Here is a 10921-nt window from a genome sequence, read left to right on the forward strand (position 1 = left end):
AGGTGGCGCGGCTCAAGGCGGCGTGCACGGGGAGGCGTGGCGAGGCCTACGGCGAGCGGCCGGGCGTGCGGGTGGCGGGGCGAGGTGGCGCGCCGTGCGGGGCGAGGTGCTCGGGGGCTCTCCGGTGAGCGCGGCGGCCGCCTGCGCATTTGGTCTCGCCGGTGGCCTCGCTCCTCCACTCGGGGTAGGTGGAGCTAGATGCCAACTCGTGGTTAGTCACTGCTAGGTGGGACCAGGGGGGGACACGAGCGGACGGCCGCGGTCGACGAGAGCGTCCGCTTCTGTTCGCTTCGTACCCATTTGTTCCCAGATTTGGGTCAAGTTTGGGTCGGGGGAGGACATCAGATGGACACAAACGTCCATTTAGATCGACCCATTTGATAAAGTTTTGTGTTCGGATGACCCAAACGGATAAAATGGGTCTCTTCCTTGAAGTTGCTCTTACACGTACATTTGGAGTTTTTTCTTTTATTGCCTTGCGTGATCGAGTATGTGTTTTGAATAATACTCCCTCCGGTCCTTTTTACTTTGCACATTGGTTTTGCCGAAAGTCAAACTTTGCTAAGTTTGACCAAATTTATATTAAAAATTATTAACATCTATAATATTTAATAAATATAATATGAAAATATATTCCAAGATGAATCTAATGATATTGGTGTTGTTATGTGAATGTCTATAATTTTTTATATAAACTTGGTCAAAGTTGGATGAGATTGACTTCAGACAAACCTAATATGCAGAGTAAAAAGGACCGGAGGGAGTACACAGCACAGTGTAGTGCCGTTTTTACCGCAGCCACACCACAGAGATGGAATGGACGGGTGCTGGCACGCTCGCTACCATCCAATGGGAAGCTGCTGCCGCTCTTGTCCTGCTACGCACCTCCCTCTGTAAACTACTGTACAAACATAACATAGGCTAGGGCTCTAGGCTACTGCCTGCACTTTGCTTTTGATCTTGCCACGGCCAGCTTTGGATTTGATATAAATGCAAAACCACTGTTCACAAGGACACACACTGTGACACGGATTTCTCTCACTGCTGTACGGAACCTTAGCATCGTCGAGTGTGCTACTCGCTGCAACACACACAACACGCCCCGCCTCTTCTGACCATGCATGGACCTCAGCAGTCTCCGCCCATCCCTCTCTCTCTCCAACGTTTGGCTTGATTCTGAGTTTCTGACCATGCATGGATCTCATCAGTCCTCCCCATCCTCTCTCTCTGCAGAGGCGCAGGCGCCCATGGCCAAGGCATTTGATGCGGTTGGCCACCGCATTTGATGCGGTTGGCTCCGGCCGAGGCACCCACTAGTAAATTCTACCTTGGTGTATAAGAAGAGCGAGAGGGAGGAGAGGAGAGGTGGATGGCTGAGAAGTAGAGAAAGCTAAGATCATCGAGCGGGAGAGAACAGAAGAAGGAGGCTGGTGGCCGACTCACTCAAGCTTCGGGTGCCCGCCGGCGGTGCGCTCCCTCTTTCTCTCTCCCTCCCTCCCTCCCTCTATCTCTCAAGTTTAACACTAGACTAGACCATGCATCGTATTTTAATCATCATAGGTTGTTTCTTCCTCAGATCAGATGGCGCGTGCTCGTATTCCCGAGCCTAAGATGGACCTCTGCCTACCTCCCACGTTCGCGTATCTTGATCGAAGGGCTGGTATGACTACAAAGAAGATGCCAGGTCCAGTTGTGGCAGCAGAGTGGACCTGCACGAACCGAGGGGGACATAAGAACAACGACTCTGTGCTTAACAATCCTACAAACAACTTTCTTCTCATGCTGCCTCCTCTCTTCTGCAAGGAGTGTCACCGTGTGGTTAGTCCTCCTCCCGTTTACTTCCTGCCTGTTTAAATATGTAGCCCATGCATCCTCCCTTTTTTCCGCTCTTCTTTAGTTTGCTGCTTAAAATTTTAAGTTGATTGAGAAACTAAACTGTTTTTTTCTCCTAATAATTCATGAAAGTAAATAATAAAATTCTTAGTTGTTAGACCAAGATTCCTGGAATAAGATGTGCTCAATGTTGAAGTTGTTCTCTATAAATGTAGTGCATCTGTGAATATAAATTGTTTGTAAGTTGAAGTTTTTTAGTAGAGTACTAGCTAGCTAGTCATTGGAAAAGGACTCCCAGCCCTCGCGCAGTAGTTAGCATTTATTTATTTTTTGAGAAAAGGGAGTAGTTAGCATTTTGTTTTTTTTTGAGAAAAGGAAGTAGTTAGCAGGATGGAAGGAAGAGCAATACGAAAAGGAGGGGTAGTGTAGATGGTTCCTAGCTGATGCGATTATATTAGAAGGAAAGTATACTTTCCCCCCTCAAATCTGTGCATGCTTGGCGTTCGTGCTGGTGCTGTGCTTGGCAAACATGGCAGACGGGGTGGCTGGATGTTCGTGTGAGGTTATAGGTTCAGTCCAAAAGTGCAAACATGGCAACGGAGCTTGGTCCTTTTGGCCATGGCGGGCCAAGGGAGGTCTCCGGGCACAAGCACGGGCGGCTGGGCATCTGCAGACACGCGCAGGGGTGTGTGTGCGCTGTAGTGCGGCAGCGCGGCTCGTCTGGGGGCGTGCTCGCGGTGCGGGACGCGGCTGCAACCTGCAAGGTGGTCAGGCCGTGGCCGGCTAAGCTCGGGGCTATGGCCTCGGCCATGGGTGGCGTAGGCGAGCGGGTGAAGCATGAGGCGAGTTGCGTCTGCGTGGTACAGGAGGGCGCTGGCCGAGCTCAGCCATGGCAGCCGTGTACCGCTAGTGGACGGCCGCGGTGGTGGTTACGGGCTAATTGATCCGGTATTGAAGAGTTGAGGGGGTGATTTAACCAGTTTTAGACTTTGGGGGGGAATTTGATCCAACAAGAGAGATTTGAGGGGAAAAGTATACTTTCTTCTTCTATTAATGAAATGGGCCCAGGCCCCAGGGTAGTACTTGTGTACACCAGAGAGATGCGAGTCTTTTTCCATGACTAGCTAGTACGTAGTATAATTTTACTACAGTATTACTAATTAAATATAAATTGTGGCAGAACCCTGCAGGGTATTGTTGGGATATCCCGCACATCAGCATAAGGGATGTGTTACTTGATTTTCTCGTCCGGAATCAAGGAGATTACAGTAAGTACTAACATCCGACTTACTACTAGTAATTACAAGTCACTCAATTTAATTACTTGTTGCTGCTTATATACAATTAGAGCAGGTCGTAACTTAGGTGTTGGTTTCTTGTTCATGTTAATTAGGCCAGATCGTAATTTAATGCTGCCTTTCCTTCCTAGTAGTAGTAAATATGAAGAAACCGTAGTACAATTCTGGCTAAATCTGGGGTTTTCGGGTGGAGCTGATTCATGTTAATTAGGCCAGATTGTAATTAGGCGGTGCTTGCCTGGGCCATATATTAATGTATCCTTTTTGCAGATACGAGCGTGGCGCATGCATTCTTGACTGCTGTGGATGCCATGCGCACGATCCATGAAGCATTTACATTTAGAGCAGAGCCTGGCACGGAACTCGATGATGGGCATCTCTTCACCACGTACATGCGTATCTTCAAGACAGCATTTGGCTACGAGACCGGTCCATGTGCGCACCTGCGATTTAAGAGGCCGGAATGTATCGCTTACATCTTACAGAATCACGGTGTGGGTTTTGATTGCTCGAGCATGCAGGACGGTTATCGACAGAGGGCCACACCAGATTTCACCCAGAAGATAGGCAAAGTCTTTCGCATAGCTAATCGCGGCGGCGTTGGGCGCATCGAGCAAATCATTAGGCTGATAGCTGGAGGATTCCCTCTGTTTTGTCATTATGCTGCTGGGAGAGCATTCGACTTTGTGGATGGAAACGAGGTATATCATGCTCCTGCCAAGGCTGGCATAAATCACGCTGCAGTCTTGATCGGATCAGGCGTACATGAGTATCCAGGTGAAGGATCCAAGATTTACCTCCGCGCACGGGGTTCCAGGGATGACGCCGCTAATCCTCAATCTGCTCTCCAAGGGAAAGGTGGAGACTTCAACATTTGGGCGGAAGACGTCACTGATGTGCTGGGGTTCCATCTAGCCTGAAGCTTGACCTGCTTAATAGTAATGTGTGGGTGGTTCCACATCCGCTGGACAGTAGCACCGCCTTGTGTTCCTTAGTCAGTACTAGTAGTAGTTGTCAATGTTTCCTCCTACTGGTCTGTAATACTAAGCACTTTAGTTGGGTCTCCCTTCTCCAACAAATTTGGTTGTTGATGATGGGTTTCAGATAGACCTAGGGTGTTGCTTTCTAGGGGAGGCTTCAAAAAACAGAGTTGTGGTACTAGTAATTTGTTTGCATAAGACATTCGAGGCTTGTAATTTATGACTGTTTGTACTAGTACGGAGCATGTACTCCGTGTTATCCAACTTCCATTATGTATCGAATATGTAACCATTATTGTAGTAGCTCTGTGTATCCATTGCAGCTCTAGAGTCTAGATGAAGCGATAGAAACAAGAATGGAGGGTAGACTATTGACAAAGCTGTTGGAATGGCAAGGAAGAAGAATCTAGAGATAACAACAGGTAACACAATTGTTCCTACTGTTTTAAATAGTCCCTAGTTTTATTTCTCATGTTTAGGCAAAACTCCTGAGGAAATAGAGTCAACTATTTCTATGATCAAGAGTTTAGAAAAAACTAGGAGTGATTTATTCCTTGCTAATGAGAAGAAAAAAGTTTGCTTTAAAAAATAGTGATGTAGAGTGAATCTGAATTAGTTTTATTAACCTCTCTTTATAAACCCAAGCATAAGCAGACTTGCGCTGGAGGGGTCAGTGTCAAGCCAAAGGTTAGATATGCTAAAAATAATGCATAGTTTCTTTATGGCTGGTATATTTTGGAACGCTAGGGAGTTAGCATTTACTCCCTCCGTTCCGATTTACTCGTCGTGGTTTTAGTTCAAATTTGAACTTAAACCAAGACGAGTAAATTGGAACGGAGGGAGTAACTCTGACACATGCCTACTCCTGCAACCTCTGATAATCGTGGTGAGTGAAATGAAATTTGACTACATTGAGTTTGCGTTCCTAAACAAACTTCAGAATGAGTTTAGCATATCTGCACAGCTCGCTCGACGCTAGGCATACAAAGAAGCTCAATGTGAAAGCTCAGCACTAAAAAGAGCTTGTCGAAACATTATGCCAATAAAAGCTCACCACTAAACATTTCACAGAGGCAAAGGCGATCCGCCACCGGACTAGCCCATGTAGTTCAACGATACTCTGGGAGGGTTAGCAGAAAGGCCATTACATCAAGCTCCCCGTTGCTGAAACAAAAACTCTGTTTCAGTACGTCAAGTTCCAAAGAGTAATTCACTTTCTGGTACAATAACAAATAGTAGTACACTATCAAATGAAAAATGACAAACTCCCTGTAGGTGCAAGTTTCAGCTGAATGTGAACACTAGGAACAACATGTGCTGGAGTAATACTGTAGGTGCAAGTTAATCAGCGCTAGGAACATGTGCTAGAGTATTACTGTAGTGCAAGTTTCAGAATGTGAACACTGGAAAACAACATCTGCTGGAGTACTGATTTTAACTAGAGCACTACTCCAAGTAAAACAACATGTGCTGGAGTAACTTGACAGTACATTGCAATATTTTTAATATTCAGAATTTAGCTACTCCAGAATTTAGTTTGTCAGGACAGCTACAGAATTCAGAGAGATGAAACTGACAAACAAATTATTATGGCACCAAAGTTAAGAGAGATCAAACTGACTATTAGGAGTACTGCAAGGTAATCAGGTAAAATGAAACTAATGCGGCAGTTCACTAAGAGTACATCACTTCTACTCCCTTCGTTCCGAAATATAAGTCGCTGGGCACTTTGTTCCGACCAGGTGAAAACCAGCGAAACGACTAAATTACCTCTCTAATTTTGAATCCTCCACCACCTCCGCCCCCCACCTTCGCCCCCTGCACCAGCATGTCCTCCTCCTCTCCCACGCCCAGGATCTCCTCCTCTCCCACGTCCAGGATCCCCTCGCCCAGGATCTTCCTCCCCAGATGGTGTTGGGCTCTTCCTCGCCCCCGCCCAGGTGGAGGTGAGCTGGTGCTGAGCTCTTCCTCGCCCGTGCCGAGGTGTAGGCGAGCTGGGTGCTCAGGCACTACTGCCGCTGGAGTACTCGGCGCTGGTGCTGAACTCAATTTTGCTCGCCCCAGGTTCATCTCCTCTCCCGATACTCCTCTGCTGTCGCTAGAAACATTGCAAACATAAACAATTTGATGATCATAGACTGAAACTTGCTCTGAGTTTGAGATAAAGAAAATTTTGAATCATACCTAAGTTTAAGATAAAGAAAACTTTCAATTACTCCAGTTTCAGTACAAGTACTCCAGGAGATCACTATGAATTTGACTGAATTACTCCAGTTCCAGTAGAAGTACATGGAATAGTGTCTAAACAATTCAGATGTTGTAGAGTGCCAACATAAACACTCTGCTACTTACTCCAGGAGATCACTATGAATTTGACTGAATTACTCATGTACCAGAAGATCACTAAAGTAAAGTACAGTCCAGTATTTCACTATGAATTTTTTGCTCATTTTTCTCATAACTTTTGTGCAAACTGAGAGTAGATTGCAGATGGATTATTCATGGAAGAATATACTCAGGTCTTGTACTCAGATACTCAGGTTTTGTAATCAGGTCTTGTACTCGGATACTCAAGTCTTGTAATCAGGTCTTCCAACTTCCAAGTAATGCAACTATGGGCTACTCCCTTGAAGAACAAAACATGTTCAGTAAAGTAAACTTGGCAATAAAAGGAGAGCTTCGACTTAATACTGTAGAGTACTCCAACTTGGAGTACATGCAAGGAGGCAGAACTTGTAGAAGAACTAAACATGGTAACTAACAAGAAGAAACATGACATACTCCTGTAATTTTCAGGAGTAGGATTGTACTGAAGATGTAAGTCAGCAGTGCAAAAATACTGAAGTTATTAAGTCAGCAGTGCCCTTTCTCACATGAAAGTTACCACTAACTACTCCAGTAGTGAATTCACAGGGGCTAGAGGTCTCAAGAAATACTCCTGGAGTATTACCATGCATATATGCAGTTCAAAGTTTACTCTACTTGCGGCAGAGTAATGTTGGGTGGAACAAAAAGGGAGATATATACTTTTATACTGCAAGCACAAGTTAATTTTACACTACAGTAAGAGTAACTAAACTTCGCGTGTCCAAGTGTGTGCTTAGAGCAGCTTGTTTACTCCTGCTGATTTGCTTGCATGTTCAGAATCTGGAAATATTCAGAAGCATGTTCAGAACACTTGCATGTTCAGAGTACTTACTGAAAAATACTGTTAAATCTTGACAAGTTAAATCTTGTTCAATCTTGTTAAATACTCCAAGCAAAATTACTTCACACATGTACAGTTCAACCTTGTTTACTCCAAGCAAAATTACTGAAAAATTACTGGAGTACACATTTGTAAGGTAAGACCATTTGGCTAATTTATGTGCCACTTGATTTGCATTCCTTGGACAGAACTGAAAGACACTGCATCGATTGATATAGCCAGGGCAAAGCAATCTGCAACGATTGCAGAGTAAGGACTGAGGGCATCAATCTCAGTGGATCAAGCGAATCAGATTTGCTGCAGGCTTGATGAGCTCAAGCGAATCAGATTCAATGGCGCGTACAGCCCAACAAATCCAGCAACTAGAACTACCGCAGTTAAGCGCGCCCTGAGCTACCCAAAAATGGTACATAGGCAACTGGAACTTGTGCATAGGCAACTAAATGTACATAGGCAACTGGAACTTGTGCCACCCCAAAAATTTCTGCAAATTTATGGCATAAATTCTGAATGCCCTATCTTGCTACTCCAAGCAATACTGTCAGTAAAATTTTACTCCAAGCAAATTTCTGCAGAACAAAGGAATACTCTCTTGCTAAGCATATTGGTACAAGGTCCGCCATCATTCATACTCCACTGCGCGACAGCTCCAAGAAAAGCTCGGCAGAGACTGCCGACAGAGAGGGACAGAGAGCGTAGCTAGCACACATACGCGAAGCGTCCCGTCTTCTTGCTGCCGCCGATGCGGGAGATGCTGGCAAAGTCGTCGTCGGTGAAGGCGGCGTCGTTGTGCGCGAGCAGGGCGGGACCCTGCCACTGCGCGAGCGCCGGGGCGAGCAGCGAGTAGGCGCCGTGGGCGCGGAGGTCGAGGCAGACGCGGACCCGCGAGGCCCCGGCATCGTCGGCGTTTTGGATGAGCTCGCGCAGCGCGGTGGTGCCCTCCTGGTAGTTGGCCAGCACCTCGCGGATGCGCGCGTCAGGTCCACCCGCTGCCGAAGTCCTCCAGCAGCATCCCGCCCGGATCCATGTCGCTTCGTCGGCGGCGTCGACGCACGCGGATCCAGCGCCTCCGCCGCCCAGAAGCTCCTCGTCGGCGCCTAAAAATTTAATCTTTTGACCTTGGGATGCTAGATTTCTGGCGCACGCCATGGGAGAAAACGGGGTGGCGGCGGTGGTAGGAAGAAAGGGAGGAAGCACGCGGTGGTGGGGAGAGGAGAGGCCGGCGACGACGGGTAAGTTGAGGAGAGGTGGCCGAGAGGAGGTGATCTGGGAGGGGAACGAGTGGAACGGTTGGAGGGCATTTTTGGAAAGTCCAAAATTTTCGATACGTGCCCAAGATTTGTACGTGAATCTCTTTAACGACATATATAAATCGGAACAGAGGGAGGGGTGTTTTTTTTAACCAGCACTCGTATACACGCGCATACATTTATCCCTACTAGTAAACGTGCACGTGCAACGCACGTATATCCGTAGAACAATGTGTCTCTGCTTTTTGGTTAGAGCTAAAAAATCACTTGGGTAAGTAGATCTCACATGTTCAACATCGACTCAGCTTCCCTGATGTATTGTAAGATGCAGTTGGGTCATTGACATGTGGGCCAAACTGCTGCCAGACCCACCAGTCAGTGGGCCAACTGCACCCTGCAGTACGGCACGGGAGCCTCGTCCGTTCAACATGTGGATGCCTCAAAACCCAACGAAGTGGTCAAACTTTCACATTTGTTACTTCTTCTATTAACTGGTTAATTTTTTGATTAACCGGTATCTTAGCTCAGCAAATGTCGAAACATTTCCACTTTGCAACTATTATAGTACATCACAAAAATGGTATCTAAAGATAATTGGTACCAAGGTAAATAAGAGATATTTGGTTGCTCAGTTTAGCCTTCAACAAAATAGCCATTTTCACGTCAAATAAAGATATTCTAAGATAGCAGAAAATTAGGGAACAACATCATGTCTAGATCACACTTGGACTACACAGATCATGTGCCCACTTAACTATGCTTGGTGAACCACAAATATTCCCCAACAAACTGGATGACATAATCCTAATGGTAAACTGAAAACATGTATTGAAGCTAAACATAATTATTTGCTAGGAAAAAAATAAATGTTCTGAGAATTATTATAAACTAACATGAATGAACATTCTGAACATTTTGCCTCTTAGATAAATAATAATGTTAAAAAAACATATAAATTTTAGATGGATGCATAATGTTTGTGATGTCACTTGGGATATATTTTTAAAAGTGAACACATCACGTTACCACATAAAAATAATAATATGATGTTTCATCCATTTGGTCTCTAATAAGTTGTAAACGATGAACATCAAATTTACTAATTAATCGTATCAAACCCCCATTGTTAAACATATTGTGTCACTGGACAAGCTAATTCAGCTTGATTCTTCTTAAGACAACATGATTGTAGTATGCAACATGATTTCAGTATACAACATGATTTCAGTATACAACATAAATTGGTCCCAAGAAAAAAGATCTGTTTTAAGAAGGAAATATGGCTACAATTTACACTCTTCGGTATCCCGTACCGTAGGTCGTTCCCTTGATGATTTCTCCCACAGACTCTTGGTAAACTTTCCATTTCCTATGCTTCGGATTGAAGGGGAATCTGTCAAATATTTGCTTAGAAACTGAAATCAGTATGTACTTCCATTTAATTCTAAAAGAACCGGTAATTATAAGCTCTAATTGTGTGGTAGCATCTAGGGTGAGCATACAAAATAAAATCATATGCATTTTGGGCTCTGACAATTCAACTCTGTCAAACAACAAAGTGAGTAGAAATATGTGGAATGGATGGCAATATATTCAAGTGAAATTACTCACACTTGTAATTTTAGTCTATAATGCCTTCTACCATGGTCTACAACTTATACATATGTCATATGCTAGTACTACACGGTGCATAACTACATTATAGAAGACAATGCAATTGGCGACTGTTTTTTCAGGAGGGGTCATGTTCATATTGTGAGATGAACCAGTTGCATATAAATCTCAAAATACAGAACCAGGAAGAAAGGCAAGGATACCCAGCAGTACATACACCTAAGAGCACCTCAATGTGACCAATAAATATAAAATATGAAAGTAACAAAAGAGAGCATGCTAGGAGTCTACATCCAATTTTCTGATAATTTTTATTATTCTGGCTCCCTCATCTGCCATGTTTATTGTGCTTTTTAACTTCTAAAAAGAAAATGGTTGCTCTTTTATAAGTAGTAAAGATAGCGATGTAGGAAAACTCACTCACAAATAGCTAATCATAAGGCTACTGAATATGAAACAAGAAAAAAAAACTGATTTCATCAATAGCCATGTTTCCTTACTTGCCAGTCGTATAAAATAGAGCTAATTACTCGAGCTTCTTCTAAAATTAGGATCAAAGGCTAATGCACGTCTTCACTAATATGAAATACGCATATCCGAAACAAAACTTTGGAGGAAGACTTTAAGAAATAAGACATACGACAAAAGTAATAACAATGAAGGAAGCAAACAAAAGAGATAGTTAAACCCAAATATGTCAAGCTGGCAGTTGTGTCCTTGACTTTTTTTTAGCTTAGT

The 10921-nt window shown here is 44.4% G+C and overlaps 2 protein-coding genes across 3 annotated transcripts; one reads left to right on the forward strand and one right to left on the reverse strand.

Moving 5' to 3' along the window:
* The first annotated feature begins 1211 nt into the window (after window positions 1–1211).
* On the forward strand, window positions 1212–4388 carry LOC123091155 (uncharacterized). Of its 2 annotated transcripts, none has more exons than XM_044512566.1 (4): window positions 1212–1467; window positions 1582–1818; window positions 3014–3101; window positions 3402–4388. In XM_044512566.1, the coding sequence occupies exons 2-4, from the start codon at window positions 1582–1584 to the stop codon at window positions 4049–4051; spliced, it is 975 nt and encodes a 324-aa protein (XP_044368501.1). In that variant the 5' UTR covers window positions 1212–1467; the 3' UTR covers window positions 4052–4388. The 2 variants fall into 2 exon arrangements, with proteins under 2 accessions (XP_044368501.1, XP_044368500.1); XM_044512565.1 differs by having other exon boundaries at window positions 1216–1467; window positions 1577–1818.
* Window positions 4389–5002: 614 nt separating this feature from the next.
* On the reverse strand, window positions 5003–8637 carry LOC123091156 (uncharacterized). Its single transcript, XM_044512567.1, is given in 5 exon segments — window positions 5003–5275; window positions 5882–6209; window positions 8032–8293; window positions 8296–8310; window positions 8313–8637. Coding segments are annotated over 5 exon segments (654 nt in total). The 5' UTR covers window positions 8347–8637; the 3' UTR covers window positions 5003–5260.
* Window positions 8638–10921: the final 2284 nt, after the last annotated feature.

The sequence above is a fragment of the Triticum aestivum genome, chromosome 4B, assembly GCF_018294505.1.
Source record: "Triticum aestivum cultivar Chinese Spring chromosome 4B, IWGSC CS RefSeq v2.1, whole genome shotgun sequence".
Taxonomy (NCBI): Eukaryota; Viridiplantae; Streptophyta; class Magnoliopsida; order Poales; family Poaceae; genus Triticum; species Triticum aestivum.

Bases quoted from the DNA above. Each gene is read 5' to 3' on its own strand.
- LOC123091155 (XM_044512566.1), top strand. From the start codon at position 1,582: ATGGCGCGTGCTCGTATTCCCGAGCCTAAGATGGACCTCTGCCTACCT. The intron at 1,819-3,013 runs GTTAGTCCTCCT...AAATTGTGGCAG, and splicing joins GCAAGGAGTGTCACCGTGTG to AACCCTGCAGGGTATTGTTG. The intron at 3,102-3,401 runs GTAAGTACTAAC...TCCTTTTTGCAG, and splicing joins CCGGAATCAAGGAGATTACA to ATACGAGCGTGGCGCATGCA.